At 35.0% G+C, this 23,916-nt stretch overlaps 1 protein-coding gene, 1 non-coding gene and 1 pseudogene across 2 annotated transcripts; 2 read left to right on the top strand and 1 right to left on the bottom strand.

Annotated features, from left to right (window-relative positions):
- Nucleotides 1–9,327: 9,327 nt before the first annotated feature.
- On the bottom strand, nucleotides 9,328–10,350 carry LOC112095621. The gene has a single exon (XM_024177727.1). It carries the CDS (start codon nucleotides 10,348–10,350, stop codon nucleotides 9,328–9,330), a length of 1,023 nt encoding a protein of 340 aa, XP_024033495.1.
- A 1,156-nt stretch (nucleotides 10,351–11,506) lies between these two features.
- LOC112095974 lies at nucleotides 11,507–11,613 on the top strand. The gene has a single exon (XR_002904134.1). It is a non-coding gene; the product is annotated as a small nucleolar RNA R71 (small nucleolar RNA).
- Nucleotides 11,614–20,981: 9,368 nt separating this feature from the next.
- On the top strand, nucleotides 20,982–23,708 carry LOC112095620 (annotated as a pseudogene).
- The last annotated feature ends 208 nt before the right edge of the window (nucleotides 23,709–23,916 follow it).

The raw sequence follows: 23,916 nt of genomic DNA, 5'->3' as shown, positions 1-23,916 counted from the left end.
AACTTCAAGAATCAAAAGGAGAAGAAGAAGTCAATCACTTGTTATGAATGTAAAAAGCCTGGACACATACGATCTGAATGTCCTCTTCTCAACAAGCTCAAGAAGAAAGCAATGGTAGCTACATGGGACGATAGCAATGAGGAAATGAGTGATGATGAAGAGCATTAAGAAATGACAAATCTAGCTCTCATGGAGATCGGGGAAGAATCATTAGTTGAAATTGATGAGGCAAGTGATCTTCCTACAAATGATGAATTACATGATACTTTTAAAGAATTGCATGATGAGTGGATAAAAATTGGTAAGAAGAATGCATATATTAAAAAGAAAATGCTAGAACTTACAGATGAAAAGGATGCCCTGGAAAAATGCAATGATTCTTTGAATGGGAAGATAAAAGAATTAGAATTAGAGAATAAAATGTTGCATGATAAGATTACATCTTTTAAAGGTAATCAAAGTACTTTATATGAGCATGAAAAATCACATGTAGATGAATTGATAAAAGAAAATAAAGTGCTTAAGAAGAAGAATAATAAGCTAAATGAAATTGTGTTAAAATTTACAAATGGGCAAAAGATGTTGATAACATGCTCAATTCACAAAAATGTGTGTTTGACAAAGAAGGTATTAGTTATAAGCCAAATTTGAAATAAAAGTATTATAAGAATTACTTTGTGAAGAATACCTCTATTAATAATTAAGTTGTATGCCATTATTGCAATCAAAATTATCACATGAAAAATAGATGTCCCATGAAAAGAAATGTATATTATGGTGTGAAATGTGTTTGGGTTCCAAAAGAAACCATTACTAACACTCAAGGACCTAAGAAGTTTTGGGTATCTAAAACTTAGAAACTTTTTCCTGCAGGGATCAAAGAAAAGGAAAAATAAGTGGTACTGACAGTGAATGTTCAAGACTCATGACAGGGAATTACTATTGGTTTTCAAGTTTTACCAAGATCGAAAATGGTGGAAACGTGTCCTTTGGAGATAACTCAAAAGGAAAAATCATTGGTATCGGAAATGTTGGTAATATACTCTCTACTCTTATTGAAAATATGTGTTTGGTTGAAAACTTGAAACACAATTTTACTTATCATTAGTCAATTGTGTGATAAGGGTTATAAAGTTGTTTTTTATAAGAATAGATGTGTTATTAAGAATGCATGTGATGACAAGATTTTGTTTGTAGGAAATAGATGTGTTAATGTTTATACCATTGATATAGATTGTGCATTTACCCTTGATAAATATTTTTCCGCATTGCATGATGATGGTTGGCTATGGCATAAAAGACTAGGACATGCAAGCATGGATTTAATTTCAAAAATTTCCAAAAATGATTTAGTTAAAGGTCTTCCAAAAATCGGTTTTCAAAAAGATAGAACTTGTGAAGCATGCCAATTTGGTAAACAAATCAAAACCTTTTTTAAAAGAAAAAAAATCATATTCCTACTTCAAAACCTCTTCAATTACTTGATATAAATCTATTTGGACCTTCAAGATATGCTAGCTTGGATGGAAAATATTATGCTTTTGTAATTGTTGATGATTTTTCAAGATACACATGGGTATTATTCTTAGCTAATTGTTGTTTGATTTCTATAATCAATTATTATCAATGTCAATGTGCAAGTATACACAACAAATAATAAAGTGATGAGTATTCAAGATCGTCTCCACAGGGATTGATGTTACTCCAAAATGCTAAAGCAATCACAATAGTGCAATTCAACTAAAGACCGAAACAAACAATTGTCAAATAATTCTATTGTAACTAATAATTGTGAGAGATGGAAATAAACTAAGTTAAATGTGTCTAAGATTCAATTGAAAATATAGTAGTTGAATGATCAAACTCTCATAATGGGGTGACTGTTGTTTACCAAATTAGCACCAGTTGTTACAATAAGTGATGCAACAATGGGTAGAATAAATGTGCATCCACAGCTATCGCATGTTGGAAATCTCATACCTTTAAATCTACTAACAATGACTAGTTGCTCATATATTTATGGTACGACATTATAACCTTTAATCTCTCCACCCTATAAGGTGAACACCTATGTCTAGAGTGTCACAAATCTTAACTTCAAGTATTGCCCTTGTGGGATTCAAGGTAACCTAATCCAGGAAACTCGACTTAAAAACAAGTAATACTCTAATAATGTCTGCTAAGACATGCCCTTTTGCTGCTCTATCTTAACTGAAACTATTAAATGGGTGGTCAACCGAAATAACAGTTGTATCCATAAAAACTACTAGAGTATAATGCTACAGTATTACCATAACAACATAAAAGAACAGTCAAGAACCCATTGGATTATTTGTCACTCAACCACAAGTAAATTTAGTTCATAATCAGGATGAGAAAAATAAATACAAATATATTGATCTCAGAATACATCCAAACAATTCAAGGAAGAAGATAAAATATAAGTTGAGCACGATGAAAGATAAATAATTCTGCACGGTTCTTTTCTTTGTTTCTGAATAGCACTCCCCACTCTTGATCTCCTTCTTCTTGCCTTTGTAATTATTTTTTATGATAATTCCTTGCCGCCTTTCTATGTGGTGCACGCCTCCTTTTATATTATAAATTAGGGTAAAAGACCCAAAGTCCATGCGCGTGCATGCGTTTAAATTAGGAAAAATGCAGATCGCGATTTTATGGCTGACCCACGCTTTAAGCTTTCTCCTGCTTTGCTGTCTGATTGCTGCAGCATTGGTTGCTCTAGCATCCACAACAGCACTACATTATTCCCGATTGTGCTTGTCTTCTTTTGTGGCCATCTTCTTTCCTCCTCTTGCTCATCTAAAGTCTCAGCATCCCTTTATGAATTTAAAACCTACAATTATGCACCTGTTTTTAGCACAAATTACTTGATTTAAACAAAACTTATTAAAACCCAACTATAATGAATGTTTATGCAAAAGGTAACCAAAATGTAATAAAAACACCTTATTTGCTCTCTAACTGATCTTGATTTAAGTCTAGAATTGATGTAATAACTCTCATTTCCTAGAGTTATCACACCCCTAAACTTAAACTATTATTTGTCCTCAAGTAATGACACATACTAACACTTCACATAAAAAAAATCATTCACACAAATTTAGCTCATTTATCAACTTTGCAAGGATTCTTCCACCTTCAGATCATATTCTCAATCATGCAAGATGACCATAGTAAATTAGTCCTAGACTTAAGCTTCTTTCTATCCATAATGTGTGTGTGTTCTTTCAGTTGAATTCTAGATATGCTATAGCATCACCAAGGGATTGCATGAATTTCAGCAATGAGAATACTTCATTCAGAAATGAGGTAATCATAACTTTCACATACTCAACTGTGATTATTTTAGGATTGTCAAACTGGGGAATATTTAACCTCCTCACTGTAAAATTTATCTTTCATGTGAATGTCAATCAATTGTAATGATGACACCCAACTACTCAAACCATGCCCAGATTAGAGTTGCTGCAGCAGTAATTGTAATGTAATCTTATCTAGAAGTATCTTTTACTCAAGACTGAACATGTGGCTCATGAACAGACCTGGCTACTCAATGCCTTAGACAGAGGATTTCTTTTTTTTTCTCTCTCTTTTTTTGTATGCTACAACATTGCTCATAACTCTCGCTACCTTTGAACACAAGTCTGCATATGGGGTACATACTCAGATCTAGTTACTCAGCAACTTGAGTCATTGGAATAGATTGTATTCCATAGATATCACAGTTATTCAAACTTGCTTCTTTCCCCCTAAACTTGAGATCTTTTCTCTTCTTTTGGCTTTGCTTTAACAGTCTCATATAATTCAGCCAAAGTCTAAGTGTCGGGACATAATGCACTTTCATCTATAACTATCTCTACTTGGCATATATATTGAATAGCACTTAATTTATCTTCATTAGGCTTTCAAATCCATACACAAATATTAGATAATAAAGCTCCACACCACACAAACATAAACACATGCATACAAACCTAAATATATGCATTCGGGAGCACAACCCCCCCCAAACTTGAGAGTTGCTATGTCCTCACAAGCAAACATAACAAAGGCACATAAATTGAATGAACTAGTAAGGAAAGAGTACTCCCCTGTGGTGGGGACTGCAGTACATGACAGGATGCTAACAACGCTTTTTGAATGCACTGCGCAGCTTATTCTTTGGTGAAGCTTTTGGGGAAGTGGCTGGCAATGTCTTTGTCTTTTTTGCTGAGGGGCTGGTAAGAGGAGTTGTGGCTGGGGTTGCTGTAGCAGTACCTGTAGATGTACTGCCTTTTCGTTTGTTGGATCGTCTTGGACTGGTGCGAAGAGGCTGACTAGGAGTGTGCTGTGGAGGCTTTTGAGTTAATGCATCGACTGCCTGGCCCTCAACTGTGATGGCAGCAATAACCGTAAGTAGTTGCTTGGCTTGCTCAAGTGTAGGCATAGCTTGCAGCAGCCAGCTCAGCATCAACTTGCTCCATCTCATCTTCAGAGGCTGGCAGTGTTGCAATTTTTGCTTTACCCTTGTCCTTTCTCTTGTTCTCAAAGACTGGAATAGATGGCTCCTCTTCAAGTTCATCTTCTTCCTCTTCTTGAATAAGGTGCTTTTGTCTAGTTTTGGGCTGGGTTGGGATGATTGGTTTCTCACGGTCTTTCTCTGAGTTGTCCTCTTCCTCTGTAGGTGAGCTATCAGTCTCAGACTTGTCACCTTCTTCCTCAGACTGATCAGATGGTTCAGCGTCTTCTGATTCTTCTTTTGCTTATGGTTCGGCTGCAATATCTTCTACTGGTTCCTCTGTGGCAGTGGCTTCTACACTAGCCTCCACTGGAGCATCTGTGGTGTGGGTGTCAAAATTAAACTGCTGGAGCAGTGCATCAGGGAAGTTTCGGTGAGTGCGTTTCATGTACAGAGCAAATTGGTGTAGTTGGTTGTCCAGGTGTTGTAGATAACTCCAAAACCGACCATTCTCCCTCTGCTGAGCTTCCACACATTGAGTTATACTGTTGCTGAGTGCCTGGATAGTCTGTTTTAAGCCAATAGCTCGTCTTGCTCCTGTGACAATAGCTGGTTCAGTGGTTGTTCCAGTACTCTCACCAGCAACTCGCTCAATGGTACGTGCTGTAAAGGCACCATCATTTTTTACATGTTCATCTCTGGCGTCAAGACGAACACCTGAAACTACACAAATGCTGGTGGCGAGTGAGGGAAATAGCAAGGCAGCAGTTCGGTGAGTTTTGACTGCACAATCTCGGATTTCTTTTGCAATAATGCTACCTATGTCTATAGGAAGCCCTCGAACTATGACATATAACAAGACCAACCTTTCTTGCGAAACTGTAGTAGTGTGAGTGGTGGGCATAAACCTAGATTTTAAAAATTTCACTCACACCTTAGCAATAGGTTTCAAATCTATCCTATTAACTACACGCCCTTCCTCGTTAGCCCATGATGCCCCTTCGATTGTAAGAATTGTGAAAATGGTATTCCACTTTTTCGGGGTTAACTTATCATGCAACTTAGCATACTCACAAGTAATTTCAGCAGGTAAATTATAGAAAGCGTTGATAACTCGGGAATCTAATGAGACAAGTGTATTTCTTACCCAAATGTTGTGTTGATCAGGGCTTACCAAATTAGCGTAAAATTCTTTGACTACAAGCAGCACAGGATCTCGAGGGTGGTTGTAAAACTCTAGCCATCCTCGCTTTGCTATAGCATTATGAATTGTTTGCACAATTCCCGTGAGTTGGTCTGGAAATTGAAACCTTTTTTCTTCCAGAATCCGACGCGGTTCTATGAATTCTTCATATTTTTCTTCAGTGTGGTAACTCTGGAATCGTGACAGATCTTTGAGGCGGGTTGCTGTTTTCTTGTATCTCGGCATTGCTGTAGCAGTAACAAATTGAGGCTACTGTTCCTGAGAGTAGAAAGAGAAGAAGATGTTAAGAATTAGGAGAGTTGGATTTGTGAAGGAGATGGGGAATAGTGGCGTAGAGTACTAAGCACAATGCCTCCTTTTTATAGTAGACTTTTAATTGGAGATAAATACGGTAACTTGAAATAATTGAGAGAATAAAATATTTTGAATTAAATGTGCATATCCCAAAATCATCGGCCAGTGATTTTAAAGCTTTAATTTCGGAGATTTGTTTCCGTAATTTCTATCTAGATCCATGCGTCTATCTGTCACGATTTTATCTCCAACGGTAAGTGAAAGGCTCCAGCTTTTAATTTAATGTAACGGTAAAATTAGCTGCTGCAACATCCATTCGCTTATTCTAACAACAGATACATACTCCCCACGAAAGCTTTTGACGCGTGGTTCACCTCTGAATTCTGCCACCATACACTCTCACGTGTCAATATGGAATTCAATTGTCACACTTAGTAAAATTAAGTCTAAAATTATTAAAAGAAATAGATATATCAAATTAAAGTGCAAATAAAGTATGCAATAATGGAAAAGGATAAAAATAAATGGTTAATATGGAAAAACAGGATTAAATAAAATGTAAAAGAAGAAGAGCTGTCTACAAAACCAAAGGATATCAAAATTGGTTTGAAGTGGCTATCTCCTCAATGGGCTGCCTCCAATGAAGCGCTTGATTTAAGGTCTTTCAGCCTGACATTCTTTCTTTGTTCAATAGCTGGGTTCTTTAAGGAGTAACACCTCCTTTGAACATTCTGCTGCTGGATGTATGTAATGCTTAATCCTGTGTCCATTAACCTTGAACTCGTGGCCTGTTTGTTCATCTAGAAGATCAACTGCTCCATGAGGGTAAGATTTTAATAGCTTAAACGGGCCAGACCATCGTGACTTGAGCTTTCTCGGAAATAATCTTAGTCTTGTATTGTGGAGCAACACTAATTGACTAGGGGTGAATTTCCTGTGTTGAATATGGTTGACGTGCCAGTGTTTTGTTCTCTCTTTATAGATTCTTGCATTTTCATATGAAAATAGCCGTAATTCATCAAGCTCATAAAGTTGAAGTTTCATTTGCTCTGCTGCAGCATGCATATCCCAATTTAATTTCTTCAGTGCCCAATGTGCTTTATGCTCGAGCTCTAATGGCAAATGACACGCTTTGCCATAAATAATTTGGTAAGGAGACATGCCGAGTGGAGTTTTGTATGTTGTTCTGTAGGCCCATAGAGAGTCATGCAAATGTAAAGACCAATCCTTCCTTGTTGGGTTCACCACTTTTTCTAAGATTTTTTTAATTTCTTTGTTGGACACTTCAGCCTGACCATTGGATTGTGGGTGATAGGCTGTTGCTATCTTGTGTCTGACTCTATATTTCATTATTACTGCAGCAAAGATTTTATTGCAAAAATGTGTGCCTTCATCACTGATAATTGCTCTAGGAGTGCCAAACCTTGGAAAAACATTTTCTGAAGAAAAGCCACCACGGTTTTAGCATCATTGGTAGGGAATGCTGCAGCTTCTACCCACTTGGAGACATAATCCACAACAACAAGGATATATAAGTTCCCGAAGGATGGGGGAAAAGGTCCCATGAAATCTATTCCCCAAACATAAAAAACTTTCACTTCCAGTATGTTAGTCAATGGCATCTCATGTCTGCTAGTTATGTTCCCTGTCCTTTGACACCTGTCACAACATTTAATAAATTCATAAGCATATTTAAAAATAGTGGGCCAATAATAACCTGATTGCATAACTTTGGCAACTGTTCTGTGACCACCAAAATGTCCTTCATATGCTGCAGCATGACATGACTCCAGTATATGAGGTATTTCTTCTGCTACAACACATCTTTTTATTACTTGATCTGAGCATAGCTTATATAAATGTGGGTCATTCCACTGATAACTTCTAACATCATGAAGAAATTTATTTTTCTCTTGAAACTTCAGCTCAGGTGGTAGCAACCCACTTACTAAGTAGTTAGCAAAGTCTGCATACCATAGAGATTCTAACTGCTGCAGCATCTGTGCTTGCTGTACTACCAACAATTGTTCATCAGGAAAAGTTTCGGTGATGCCCTTCCTTGTCAATGTACTAGTGTCTGCTTCCAGCTGTGACAAGTGATCTGCCACTTGATTCTCAGTCCCCTTTCAATCTTTAATTTCTAGATCAAATTCTTGAAGCAATAAGATCCATCTGATTAATCTTGGTTTGGCATCCTTCTTTGAAATTAAATATTTGATGGCTGCATGGTCTGTGTAAACAGTTACTTTAGTACCCACCAGGTAAGCTCTGAATTTGTCAAGAGCAAAAACTACCGCTAGCAACTTTTTCTCTGTTGTGGTGTAATTGATCTGAGTTGGAGTGAACGTTTTGCTTGCATAGTATATGGAATGAAAAACCTTATCCTTTCTTTTCCCTAATACTGCTCCCACAGAATGATCACTAGCATCACACATCAATTCAAATGGTAAAGTCCAATATGGAGATATAACTACTGGAGCAGTGATCAGAGCTTTATTTAATTCTCCAAATGCTTGAAGGCACTCTTTGTCAAAGTGAAATGGTTTGTCATGCTCCAACAATGAACACAAAGGCTTAGCTACTTTGGAAAAATCCTTAATGAATCTTCTGTAGAATCCAGCATGACCCAAAAAACTCCTAATACCCTTTACTGAAGTTGGAGGTGGCAGTTTATCTATTACTTCTATCTTGGCTTTGCCTACCTCAATACCATCATTGGATATCTTGTGACCCAGCACTATTCCTTCTTGCACCATGAAATGACACTTTTCCAATTAAGTACTAAGTTGGTCATCTCACATCTTTTAAGAACTTCTTCCAAGTTGTCTAAACAATCATTGTATGTTTCCCCAAAAACTGAGAAGTCATCCATGAAAACTTCCAAAGTCTGCTCTACCATATCAGAAAATATAGACATCATGCATCTCTGAAAAGTTGCTGGAGCATTGCATAGCCCAAATGGCATTCTTCTGAAGGCAAATGTTCCATAGGGACAAGTAAATGTAGTCTTCTCTTGATCTTCTAGAGCTATAGCAATCTGGTTGTAGCCTGAATACTCATCTAAGAAGCAGTAGTACTGTTTTCCAACAAGTCTATCCAACATCTGATCTATGAATGGAAGTGAAAAATGGTCTTTCCTTGTGGCTTTGTTGAGCTTCCTGTAATCCATACACATTCTCCATCTAGTCACTGTCCTTGTAGGAATAAGTTCATTCTTCTCATTAGCCATTACTGTTATCCCTCCTTTCTTTGGAACACATTGAACTGGGCTTACCCATGAACTGTCTGATATTGGGTATATGACTCCAGCATCTAACCATTTGATGATTTCATTCTTCACCACTTCTTTCATAATAGGATTCAGCCTTCTCTAGTGCTCTACCGAATTGCTGGAACAATTCTCTAACAGGATTTTATGCATACATATGGATGGGCTTATCACCTTTATATCTGCCATGGTCCATCCAATTGCTCTTCTGTATTTTTCCAGCAAATCTACTAGACTTTGTTCTTGACCTGCATCTAAAGTAGAAGAAATGATTACAGGGAGTGTGTTGTTTTGATCAAAATAATCATACTTTAAATGTGAAAGTAACAATTTTAATTTAAAACTAGAAGGTGATTCAATAGATGGTAAAGTTGTTTTTACTTCCCTGTCTGAAAGATTCAGGTGTTCAATAAACCTGTTGTGCCTATCAGATTGCTGTTTGTTCATCCAATATGTTTGGATTGCTGCAACATCTTCCTCTTCAACATCCTCAAAGGTGGTGACTTTGTCAAGTACATTACTGCAGCATCTGTCCATTCTGTCTGCTACAACAAGATCCACTACACTTAGGAAATTGCAATCTTCTACTTCATCAGGGTTCCTCACAGTCTCTAATACATTAAATGTGACTTGCTGATCATTCACTTTTATGGTAAGCTCTCCTTTCTGCACATCTATCAAAGTTTTTCCAGTTACTAGAAAAGGTCTTTCAAGTATAATGGGTACCTCTTTGTTAGTTTCAAAGTCCAGCACAATGATATCCACTAGAAAGATGAATTTGTCAACCTTCACCAATATATCCTCTATCTTTCCTTCAGGGTATGCATAAGATATGTCAGCTAACTGCAGAGTGACTGTTGTTGGTCTGCACTCCCCTACTCCCAACTGTTTAAATACAGATAATGGCATCAAATTAATACTAGCTCCCAAGTCACAAAGTGCTCTGCTAGCATACCTAGTCCCTATAGAACAGGGTATTGTAAAACTCTCTAGATCTTTCAATTTTGTGGGAATTTTACTCTGGAGCATATGACTACTTTCCTGTGTTAAAGCAACAGTTTCAAACTCTCCCAGCCTTCTTTTTCGTGCCAAAATATCTTGTAGAAATTTCACATAATTTGGCATTTGCTCTAAAACTTCCACAAAAGGTATATTTATGTGCAGTTGCTTCAGCACTTCCAGGAATTTGCTGAACTGCTTATCTTGTTTTTGCTTCTGGAACCTTTGTGGGAAAGGTAGGGGATGTCTAAACTGTTGGGTAGCTTCAAGAGATATCAAACTTTGTTTGTTTGATTTGGTGCAAGTTGTAACTACTGGTGTTGTGACTTCTTTTTCAGCATGTTCTGGTTAAATTTCCTCTGCAGTTGCTGCAGCTTGGCCCATGTAACCAGTGTCTTGAAGAGGAGTTTGTTGTAACAGGCTTCCCTTTTGAGTTGGATTTTGTGTTGAATTGTATTCCATCCCATTTTTGGTCACCTCAACTGGGATATCAACATTCTTTCCAGATCTCAAACTAATTACTTTGCAGTGTTCTTTGCTCTCTCTCCTAGGGTCTTCTGTGTTGTTAGGTAGGCTTCATTGAGTTCTGATGCTCATTGCTGTAGGTAGTTGTCCCATTTGGTTCTCAATGTTTCTCAAGGACACAGCTTGACTCTGCATAATTGCTTCATTCTTTGCAATATACTCCTTGATCAATGCTTCCAGTGAAGTGATTGGATCCTGACTAATATGCTTTTGCCCTTGACTTTGTTGATGAAAACCAAGTGGTTGTGTGTTTCTACTCAGTCCATTCAATGCTGGAGCATTTCGATTCTGACTGTTCCATGAGAAATTTGGGTGTTGTTTCCAGCCTAGGTTGTAAGTATTTAAATATGGGTTGTTCTGAGGTTGTCGATTAAAGTTACCCACATAGTTTACTGAAGCTAGATTTTCAGGACAATTATCAAAATCATGTTCTTCACCACAATAGACACAAGAAAGTTCAGTAACTTGCTTTACTGTTGTTGGAGCAGTTGTTATGGCTTTTATCATGTTAGTCAATGAGGTTACTTGTGCTGATAAGGCTGTAATTGCATCAATGTTATGTACCCCTGCTGATCCTCTTGTTGCTGGTGGCCTGGCTGAAGGCAACTGGTAATTATTGTTGGTAATTCTTTCCAGAATTTCATAAGCTTCAGTGTAAGATTTGGATAACAGAGCTCCATTTGCTGAAGCATCCACCATTAACCTTGTACTCAGATTCAACCCATTGTAGAAAGTTTCCAATTGAATGCAACAAGGGATACCATGATGAGGACACCTTCTGAGCAATTCCTTGAATCTTTCCCACGCCTCGTACAAACTTTCATCTTCAAGTTGATGGAAGGAAGTAATCTCATTTCGCAGTTTTACATTTTTTGTTGGTGGGAAATATTTCATTAGGAATTTATCAGCCAATTCATTCCATGTAGTGATGGAATCAGGGGGTAACGAATTTAACCATGCTCTTGCTCGATCTCTTAAAGAATAAGGGAAGAGCCTCAGCCTTAAGACATCTTGTGTTGCTCTAGCAATCTTGAAAGCATCACTTACTTCCAAGAACAATTTAAAATGAAGATTAGGATCTTCATTAGGCAATCCATTGAATTGTCCCATTGTTTGTAACAATTGAAACATCACTGGTTTCAACTCAAAATTTGCTGCTTCTACCTCAGGTCTGATGATCCCAGGGTGTACAACTTGCGAGGTTAGTATAGCGTAATCTCTTATAGCTTTGTCTCTGTCATCAGCCATGTAAATAATATTATTGTTGCCTGGCTGTCTCCCGTTGGCATGTTCATTCTGCTCTCCTTGAATGTTGACTGGTTGTAGGGGTCCGTGAGGATTCAAATTTTGCACATCCTGTAAAAAATTCATGCTTGAAGCAATTTCTGAATTTCTTTGTTCTCTTCATAGTCTCCTGACAGTCCTTTCAATCTCAGGATCGAATTGGAATGCCATAGATCTGTATTTGCGCATGCATGAACCGATCTGCCAATAAATAGAATGAATCAAATCAAATTTGGTGCTATCAAGATTTACTTCACACTTCAAAAATAAACAATCTATCCCTGGCAACGGCGCCAAAAACTTGTTGATTGATTTCTATAATCAATACACAACAAGTAATAAAGTGATGAGTATTCAAGATTATCTCCATATGGATTGATGTTACTCCAAAATGCTAAAGCAATCACAATAGTGCAATTCAACTAAAGACCGAAACAAACAATTGTCAAATAATTCTATCGTAACTAATAATTGTGAGAGATGGAAATAAAACAATACTGTAATGAAATAAACTAAGTTAAATGTGTCTAAGATTCAATTGAGAATATAGTAGTTGAATGATCAAACTCTCCTAATGGGGTGACTGTTGTTTACCAAAATAGCACCAGTTGTTACAATAAGTGCTGCAGCAATGGGTAGAATAAATCTGCATCCGCAGCCATCGCATGTTGGAAATCTTATACCTTTAAATCTACTAACAATGACCAGTTGTTCATATATTTATGGTACGGTATTATAACCTTTAATCTCTCCACCCTACAAGGTGAACACCTATTTCTAGAGTTTCACAAATCTTAACTTAAGTATTGCCCTTGTGGGATTCAAGGTAACCTAATCCAGGAAACTCGACTTAAGAACAAGTAATACTCTAATAATGTCCGCTAAGACATGCCCTTTTACTGCTCTATCTTAACTGAAACTATTAAATGGGTGGTCAACCGAAATAATAGTTGTATCCATAAAAACTACTAGAGTATAATGCTACAGCATTACCATAACAACATAAAAGAACAGTCAAGAACCCATTGGATTATTTGTCACTCAACCATAAGTAAATTTAGTTCATAATCTGGATGAGAAAAATAAACACAAATATATTGATCTCGGAATATATCCAAATAATTCAAGGAAGAAGAGAAAATATAAGTTGAGCACGATGAAAGATAAATAATTCTGCACGGTTCTTTTCTTTGTTTCTGAATAGCACTCCTCACTCTTGATCTCCTTCTTCTTGCCTTTGTAATTATTTTTTATGATAATTCCTTGCCGCATTTCTATGTGGTGCACGCCTTCTTTTATATTGTAAATTAGGGTAAAAGACCCAAAGTCCATGCTCGTGCATGCGTTTAAATTAGGAAACATGCAGATCGTGATTTTATGGCTGACCCACGCTTTAAGCTTTCTCCCGTATTGCTCTCTGATTGCTGCAGCATTGGTTGCTCTAGCATCCACAACAGCACTGTATTATTTTCGATTGTGCTTGTATTCTTTTGTGGCCATCTTCTTTCCTCCTCCTGCTCATTTAATGTCTCAGCATCCCCTTATGAATTTAAAACCTACAATTATCCATCTTTTTTTAGCACAAATTACTTGATTTAAACAAAACTTATTAAAACCCAACTAAAATGAATGTTTATGCAAAAGGTAACCAAAATGTAAAAAAAACACCTTATTTGCTCTCTAACTGATCTTGATTTAAGTCTAGAATTGATGTAATAACTCTTATTTCCCAGAGTTATCACTAATAAGGATGATGTTCTTGATGCTTTTAAAGTGTTTTGTAAGAAAATTCAAAATGAAAAAAGGGTATAGTATTGCATGCATTAGGAGTGATCATGAAGGAGAATTTGAAAACCATAAATTTGAAATCTTTTGCAATAATCTAGGCATTGTGCATCAGTTTTCATCACCTAAAACTCCACAACAAAATGGAGTTGTTGAGAGAAAGGATAAGTCGATTCAAGAAATGGCTAGGACCATTGAATGAGAATTCTTTGCCTAAGTATTTTGGGCCGAGGCCTTCAACACCGCTTGTTATATTTTAAATCGTGTGTTGATTAGACCTCATCTCAATAAAACTCCATATGAGCTTTTGAAAGATAGAAAACCCAACATTGGTTACTTCAAAGTTTTTTGGATGTAAATATTTTATTTTAAACACAAAGGATAATCTTGGCAAATTTGATCCAAAATCCAATGTTTGCATCTTTCTTGGGTATTCAAACTCAAGCAAAACTTATAGAGTTTATAACAAAAGAACTATAGTTGTGGAAGAATCTATGCATGTTACGTTTGATGAATTTAAAGCCTCCTCTGCGGAGAAAGTTGTTGTTGATTATGATGCAGATGAAGAACTATAAGGAGAGTCATCAAAGGATAACCAAAAGGATACACTACATGAAAATCAGGAGGAACAACATGAAGAAACAAATGGAGAGCAACATGAAGGTATTCCTCAATCACTCCCTAAGAAGTGTAGGTATGTTTCTTCTCATCCTAAATACTTGATTTTAGGAGATCCCTCACGTGGCATAACAAATAGATCTTCATTTAGAAATACTTGTGAGCATGCTGCATTTATATCTCAAATTGAATCAAAATCTTTTGTGAATGCGGAAAATGATGATCTTGGATTATGGCAATGCAAGAGGAGTTAAATCAATTTGAGAGAAACAATGTGTGGGAATTAGTTCCTAAATCGAAACATCAATCCATTATAGGCACTAAATGGGTATATAGAAACAAAATGGATGAATCCGGTGTGGTTGTAAGGAATAAAGCTGGATTAGTGGCTCAAGGTTACAACCAAGAATAGGGAATTGATTTTCATGAAACATTTGCACCTGTAACTAAACTAGAATCCATTAGGATGTTCCTAGCATTTGCATGTCATAAAGATTTAATTTTATTTCAAATTGATGTCAAGAGTGCTTTCTTAAATGGTTATATTATGGAGGAAGTTTATGTGAAACAACCCCCTGATTTTGAAAATGAAAAGTTTCCAAATCATGTTTATAAGTTGTCAAAAGCATTGTATGGATTAAAGCAAGCACCTCAAGCATGGTATGATAGGCTTAAGAATTTCTTATTGGATAATGGTTTTTCGATGGGTAAAGCGGATATTACTCTCTTTATTAAGCATAAGAACTGAGATATACTTGTTGTTCAAATTTATATTAATGATATTATCTTTGGTTCTACTAATGAGTTTTTGTGTAAGGAGTTTTCATCTTGTATGAGTAAGGAATTTGAAATGAGTATGATGCTAAGTTGAAGTACTTCCTTAGGCTGCAAATAAAACAAAATAAGGAAGGAATTTTCTTAAATCAATCCAAGTATGTGAAAGACCTACTCAAGAGATTTGGCATTGATGACTTAAAGACCAAAAGCACTCCAATGAGCACAACAACCAAGCTTGACAAAGATGAAAAAGGCAAAGAAATTGATATCAAAATGTATCGAGGTATGATCGGCTCTTTACTTTACTTAACCGCAAGTAGACCTAATATCATGTTTAGTGTATGTTTGTGTGCAAGATTTCAATCATGTCCTAAGGAATCTCATCTGCTTGTTGTATAAAGAATTTTTCGTTATTTAAGTGGAACCATAGGTCTTGGACTTTGGTATCCTAGATGAGCTCACATAAATTTAACTTGTTATTCGAATGCGGATTTTGCTAGTTATAAAGTCAATAGGAAAAGTACTAGTGGAACTTGTCATTTACTAGGTCACTCACTTGTTTCATGGTTTAGTAAGAAACAACATTCGGTTGCACTCTCAACTACTGAGGCTGAATACATTGCCGTAGGTAGTTGTTGTACACTAGCCCTTTGTATAAAACAAACACTTAGAGATTATAGTGTTAATCTTGAACAAATTCCTATCAAGTGTGATAATACTAGTACTATAAATCTTTCAAAGAATCATATTCAGCACTATAGAACCAAACATATAGAGATTATACATCATTTCTTGAGAGATCATGTTCAAAAGGGAGATATTGCATTGGAGTTTATTTCTACGGAAAATAACTTGCCGATATTTTTATAAAACCTCTTTATGAAGATCAATTTTCAAAATTTCGGCATGAACTTGGGATGATGAAATTTTCGCATTAACATTTCTACTCATGTTATTGAGTCTATTAAAATTGATTGATTGGTGATTGTTGATGTCTAAGAAATGTTTAAGGATAATATATAAGTGATGTGTTTGTATTATAAATTTTTGAATGTTTATATGAATTGATTATTTGAATACATATGAGTCCATGAATCATGCATTAAATTGGCCCTTAAAACATTTTGGATCAATAAATTGATCTTGGAATGTATTATTTATTAGCAAAAAATAAAACAAATGTGCGAAATCATAGATAAAATAAATGGATAACCATTTCTCCATAAAACGGTGTACCGTTTAAATCCAAAAAATAGGATATGATATCTGCAAATTATCGGCAAACTGTTTGTTAAAAATGGTAAACCGATTAAAAACAGAGAGCTCACTGGAATTTACTCCTTCACCACTAATGACTACCCGTTAACAGTTTTCTATTAAGTGCTCTCTGGAATTTATCGGTTCACCGATTACAGAAAACAGCTTGCCGTTTTCATGCGATATAAATTGTTCCTAGGGTTTTCTTCCTCATCTTCATTACCCTCTCACTGTTTTCTCCATAGACGTGAAACTAAATCTTTCTCTCTCTCTAATCCATCATTTTTCTTGCATTTTCTTACCAAATCACTCTGTTAGAATCATTTCTAGTCATCATTAGACCACTTTCACCGATTCAAAACATCAAATTAAGCCCCAAATTCAAAATTCCCAAATCAAAACCCTAAGGGCAGCCGAACGGGTTTCTGTGAATTTGGCCAGATTTTTGTCCTCTTTTGGCCAAATTGAAACTTCAAATCACTTCCTCTACTCTCTCTTAACCCTTAAATCAGTTCCATTTTCTCCATTTTTATCTTTTTCAAATTTTCCTTACTTCCTTCAGTGTATCTATGGCTGACTCGTCTCGTCGAACTCAGAAGCGAAAAGCTAGTCCTAGTAAGACTCCTATACCTCCATGGGAAACCTCTAAATTCGAAAGAATTTATTTCCTTATAGCCCCGTTGGCTAAGCGCTTCAAGGACCGCTTCATGGGACGAAAGGTACTGGATTCTTATTTTGTGGATATAGAAGACTTTAGAGAGTTGATTGTTTGTGGTAAAAGTGTTAGGAATATGCTACTAACTTGGGAGTCGGGTATGGATTTTGATGATAGAGTCCTAATCTAGTCCATATTTTCTATTCAAACATGGAAATTTCCACAACTCGATTAGATAGGATAGTTACTTATGTTGGGGGTATTCCCATTGAATTTGATGTTGAGAACTTAAACAACATCCTAGGAATTCCGAATGCTAGACATAGGATTTATACATCTCAGAAAGCTTTGTCATTTGACAGCTTTGCTCATTGTGAGGGTGTACATAACATTTTTCGGCGTTGGGATCTTACTAGTGATATTTGTGCTCTTTCTTTTTTGTCGCAATTATTGCCTCTACAAATTCGAATTCTTCACATCATTTTACAACACATTATCACTCCTAGGAAAGGTCATTCAGATGAGATCACGAGGTTGGATGTCGGGTTATTGGATAGTCTTTTTACAGGGAGACCTATTAACCTTAGGTATGTCATTTTGCGACGCATGCTGAGTACCCCTTCGGTTAACCACTGCCTACTTTCTTATGACAGTATCATCTCTAAGATATTGCGGCACTTTCAAGTGCCTTTTTGGGATGTCGTGTATAAGGAAACCAAACAGATTGATTCGGAAGCTATGACTAGTATTGGCTTTTCTCGAAAGAACGACGAATGGCTCAAGACCTCCAACTCCAAGAACCGAGACACTTTGGTTGCTTTGGAAGATGATCGGATGCTTAATGATGTTTATCCCCCCGATCAACTTGAACCGGTTAGCAAAAACAATTGAGGAAATGAGTTTTGCAAGTTACTGGAATTAAATGACGAACCATTAACTTCAAACGACTAATCGATTATTTCCAGAATGTCATTCCATGTTAACCTTCAACTGTTTAGCAAGAACGGATAATCGTAGAAATTTGTTGTGTAGGTTTCTAGAAATTAACAGCAAACCGATAGTGACAAACAATAAAATCGTTTATTTGAAATTCAGCTCAACGGTCATTTGGACCAGTCAAAACGGTTAACCGATAACGGTTAACGGCGATCCGATTTCGGGCAGATAGTCAACAACGGCTATTTTTCAGCTCTAACTATAAATAAGCTCAATCAAATTCAAATAATGATTGATCATAACGTTATCATTGAGCTTATAATCGAGAATACAACATTCATCGAGCTTAAAATTCATTCTTGTTCATTTATTCACACATTAAGCATTGATTTGTATTCTTATATATTGTGTGAAAGAAAACAAATTTGTAATATTTGTTTTAAGTGATTGTAAGTGTTGTGATACACTTGAGTTAAGAGATTGGGGATAATCTCTGGATGTAAAGGTTGATTGACACCTAAGAAGTCAATTGTAAGTTTTCTTGAAACCTTGAAGCCTTGACTAGTAGAATCCTCAAGCTCGGAGGAGCCGTGGACGTAGGCAAGGTTGGACGAACCACATAAAAATCTGTGTGTTTGAATCTCTCTTCCCTTATCTTTGTATATTTTGGTTGATTTATTTATTATTGCATTGAATTTTTATCATTGAGCTTAGATATTATTTCAGTATTGCATTATTTTAATGCAAGTGTATTGTATTATGCTGTATTGCATTAGCATTGTATTATAATAATGTCGTACAATATTTGGTGCTACACTGTATTGTATTAGTTTTTAATTATACTATGTTTGGTGTTGCATTGTACTGTATTAATTTTTTGTGATTAGTTTAAAATATATATTTATTAGTACTTAAAAAAATTAAATATAGAAGTCTTAAATTTTAGAAATTTAACAATTTTTTGTGTAAATATTAAAAAATATCATAATTCTATTAATTATATTACAATAATTAAATAATGAAATATTATATTATTTTTTATATACTATTTAAGTATTTATTATTAATCATATCAAATTATAATTGTAAAATTAATTATAATGTAAAATAAAAAATAATATTATATTATATTATAAATTAAAATATAATATAATATTATTAAATAATAAATTATTAATTTATTACTTATAATGTAAAATAAAAAATAATATTATGTTAAATTAAAAATTTAAATTTATTTGTTTATTATTATTATTAGAAAGTAAAAGTAAAAACAAAGAAAAAAAAAGACAAGCTAATGGGGAACTGTCGCATTAGCACACTTTCCAAGGCCAATCCCAATGAGTCTCAATCAATTTCCAAACATGTGATTGGTTTAATTTAATGATGAGCCCACACCTAATGCTATGCAATATCACACACCAAACATGTCCTTACAGTATTAATTAAATTTGTGAAGACAAAATGATAATTTAATATTGAAAATAATTTTCATAATATAAATGTTATTTTTTTAATTATATATATTTTATATTTTTATATTTTATTTATTATAAAATTTTTAACTATAGTCAAAAGGTAAAATAGTAAAAAAATGAGTTTAGATGATCATTTTTAAAACTAAGGGCTTTAACATGACCATTTAAACAAATCTGAGTGTCTTTGTCTCTAAAAGTAAGGACTTTAAATTTTATAAATATGATGTTAAAAAATATGACATTAGAATAATATCCATTTTTCAAATTTATTATTATTTTAAATATTCTTAAATATATTCAAACTTTTAACTTGAAGAAACATGTGAAGTTCATATAGCACTACAAGAATTCAAGCCTTAAGTGATCAAGTTTTTAGTGACCAAATTATTTTCGTCACCTAATGTATGTTTTAGTGATGAAGAAAGTATTTGATTGCCAAATATATAAGAAAAAAATTAATAATTATTTTAAGTTTTTAGCAATGATTTTTTTATTAGGGATATGATTATTTTACTATCAAAGTTATTCTGACATTTTATGTCAGTACCATGGTTTGCCAAAAAGTGCATTTTACTACCAAACGTTTGCGTCGTTATCAATTCACTACAATTCCGTTAAAAACGTTAAAAATTTGCTAATGTAATAAGGGTATCAAAGACATTTCTAACTGTAAGAGTAAAATTGTCTGTTAATTTGATAGATAAATTATCATTTTACTACTAAGTTTTTAGGGAAATTATTATTTTACTACCGAATTTTTAGGAGAATTATCATTTTACTACTAAACTCTTGGGGGTAAAATTGACTTTTAACTCAATTTCTATTAAACATTAATTTTTTCTTAACGGAATAGTAGTGAATTGATAATGTCGCAAACGTTTGATTGTAAAATACACTTTTCGATAAATCATGCTACTTGCATGAAATATCATAATAACTTTGGTAATAAAATAATAATTTTCCTTTTTATTATTGAAGAGATAAATTAACGATGAATTTCCTTTTCGGCGCCAAACATTAATTTTTTGCGACGATATATAGTTCTAGTGCAACGATTTTCTTTGTCGCCATAAATAATTTTGTTGCAAACATATTTTTCCTTGTGACTACGAAATATTCATCGCTAAATACTTGAGTATGAATATGTGAGTTGCCACTTTCCTTAATTTCAGGATTTACCTTAGGTATTGGATGTTATCGAAGCACGCATTATTCTCTGTCTGTATTTTCATTTTATTTTATTTTTAATTTTTTAAAAAGGTTAAAAACAAGGGAGTTCCCATTTCCTCTTTTTATTAATACTGGATGGGTTGAGAACCCCAATATTGGGTTTCTCAAGAAGCACATGGGAGTTTCCTTCGAACCACGTCCTGAGCCCTGGGTTACCAATGTCACTGTTGAAGCAATTCATTCTGGAGATTTCCTGGTAGTATAAAAAATCCATGGACGGTGGGGTGGTTTTGAGATGTTGGGAGGAGTGGTTGACGGGAGCTTATGCTGGTTATACTGTTGATTGCTTAAGGGAATCTGAGGGGATGCTTTGGGTTGGTGAATCAGAACATGAAAATGACAAGGTAAAGCTCCCCGACTTGCTAAATTGTTGTGACGATATGGAGCTGATAGTCCAGAGATTTCTATCAATTTTTAGGAGACAACAAGTATTGCAAATCTTTTTCTTATTTTCTTGTCATCAAAAACTATAATTTGACTCTCGGACAGCCTATTCTAAGGTTTAAATAGGATTTAAGCATTGTTTTGTGGAAAATTCTAGTGTACTAGATGTTTTGGGATTATTTGGAATCAGAGGAGCTAATTAATCTAGCACAGGGTTAGCTCTATAGTTCTGTACAAGTATAACCATGATTGGAATTAATACAGAAATTGTGCTTCAATTTGTCTGTTTACTTTATTTGTTGTTTTACTTTTTGGGAGGGAGAAGATATTAATGCTGTATCACCATGGGATGAGTGATGGCCTGATGGGACTTTAAGGTGAACAGGGATGATTCCAACCCCCATATTGCATTGCTTCCTTTGCAACCTGATATGCAAGCTAAACTTAATGAGAGCTAAACTTAATGAGACCGCTGCTTGGGAGTATGCATTAAGCAGGGATGGAAAACCATACGAATATCATAACATGACATCTAGCTGGATAGACACTAGAAGTGGCGATCAGCTGCCCCCTGGATGCTCATCTGGTAGTTATTATCTCTGCATGCTATCTATAATTTTCCCTAAGCTTGCCACACTAACATTGTTGTGATATTATTGCAAATCTTTTTATTTCCATTGTTTTCTTTAAAAAAAAAAAAAATTAGCTTTGGATTTTTCTTTCCTGGGTGGTGCTCTAAAATTGGTCAAGCTACAGCCTTTTGTTTCTTTCTCCCAAATTTTGTTTTAGTACCGCCCGAATTTTGATGGTATGTGATACTTGATTAGTATAAAATTAGAAAAAAGGCACTTTGCATTTTTTTCACACCCTGAATTTCTAAAGGTTGCACTTGACCAGTTTGATGGTGCATATAATTTTAGTTTTGCTATCTGTTCCTTGTGTGGATGCAGTTATTTTTGATGCAATGAAGAAAGTTTAAGGTTTTATGTTCGGATTGCTACCTTTCTGGTCCTATCAGGTTGCTTCTGGTATGACAATGTGGAACCATATACAGCCTGCATATGCTGCTAACATGTGTAAATGAAGCCTTAAATAAGAAAATTGGAACGAAGGTACTATAAAAATATGCTTCAGGACCAAAACAATATGTTTCACCATTTTTCATTTTATGTTTCTGGGGATATAGTTGATTGAAATATGGTTTGGGAATCATGGTGTTTCCCTGCAAAAAATATTAAAAACAATGCAATTCAGTTTGTGACCTGTTGTATGTGATTGATGAAATAGTATCTGCATCTATCATATACTTTGTCTGCTTGAATTTGGTAACTGAAGCGTTTCATCTGACCTTATGAAAAATTCATCACCTGGTCATTCATGAGTTACACCAAGTATACCTCATGAGCCAAACACGGACGATATGGCTTAATGGTATCCACCTGGCTCTGGTATTATAATTAGAAAACCATAGCCTAGAGAATCATTGGACTATTATAGTGTTCTTTTTGTTGGAAATCATGTTAAGTAAGCTAGATCATTATTGATACATAATTTGTTATCAATACTATTGAGTAATCAATGTAGTTTGTTTGATGCAGGGTCTTGATCTTCCTGATCTATTAAAAGAAACTGAAGGGCTTGGTACATCCTTTGATGAACTGCTGACAATTCCTGAGCATGATGATTGGATTTACAGTGATGGGAAGTCAACATCATATGTACTGTGTACCCTTTGTTCTTGAAATGTACAAGGAGGCAGGATTATTTGATCCAATTGCTAGCTCTATTAGAGCCACTGAGTTTACGGTGAGTTTATCAAGATTAACTCGTCCCCACTTCATTTAATGAAGTCTCTGCTCTGCATTTTCAGGCTAGTTTGTCGGATTACAATATTATTTATATATTTCTATCACACTAATACATTTAGGATCTATGCATCCACCCAATCCACTTAATCCAAGGGCGGAGATGTTGAATTATTTGCCTAGGAGAGAATGTAATAATATAATCCACAATTTAAGTGGTCAGAATTGTTGAATTTAAACTTTATCTTAGGTTAAAAAAATGTTACAAAGATGATTTCTATTTAACTTGCATTAGGAAATTGAAAATAAACAAATTATGAAAAGGTACAAATCTATTCAAATTGTGGTCTTGTGGGTAATTTTGGCTAATTCTTTTATTGTTGAAACTGCAGGTTCAAGATGCATACTTAGTAAGGTTTTTTGAGAACAATTCAAGCCGCCTACCTAAGTGGTGCAATGATGCGGACACTGTGAAGCTACCTAACTGCCAGATCCGGGGAAAGTATCGACTGGAGTTACCTGTTTATAATGTCTTGGACCCGTATCCCAACATGAATGAAAGGTATCCATCTATGCCCTCGAGATACTCAAGGATAGCTAACTGCTGAACAGCACTTATTCTTTTACTGGAATTTCTGAAATCACTATAGTTTCCATACTAGGGTTGACGAAGTTCCCTGAATCTTGATAAGGATTTGGGATAAAATTTTATCTTAATTTACTATCTGGGTTTGGATTCAGGACATTTGAAAATCCTGATTGAGATCCCGAAAATCTGAGTCTTTAAAAATAAATAACAAGTCAGCTTCTTGAATCGCATAAATATGACATGCTGTCAGTTTGTATGACAAGTCGTTTTATTTAATAGTATATGTATGACTTGTCAGTTATTAACAGATTCTGCAGCATATGACAAAAAATTCATATCATCCAAGATAATTCGGGATTCGGGGTTCGG

The sequence above is a fragment of the Citrus clementina genome, unplaced genomic scaffold (genome assembly GCF_000493195.1).
Source record: "Citrus clementina cultivar Clemenules unplaced genomic scaffold, Citrus_clementina_v1.0 scaffold_1, whole genome shotgun sequence".
In the NCBI taxonomy this organism is placed as follows: Eukaryota; Viridiplantae; Streptophyta; class Magnoliopsida; order Sapindales; family Rutaceae; genus Citrus; species Citrus x clementina.
This window is presented reverse-complemented; position numbering and strand designations above follow the sequence as displayed.

What these genes read in the sequence shown, in the direction of transcription:
- LOC112095621 (XM_024177727.1), bottom strand. Translation starts at nt 10,350, where the DNA reads ATGCCAAATTATGTGAAATTTCTACAAGATATTTTGGCACGAAAAAGA.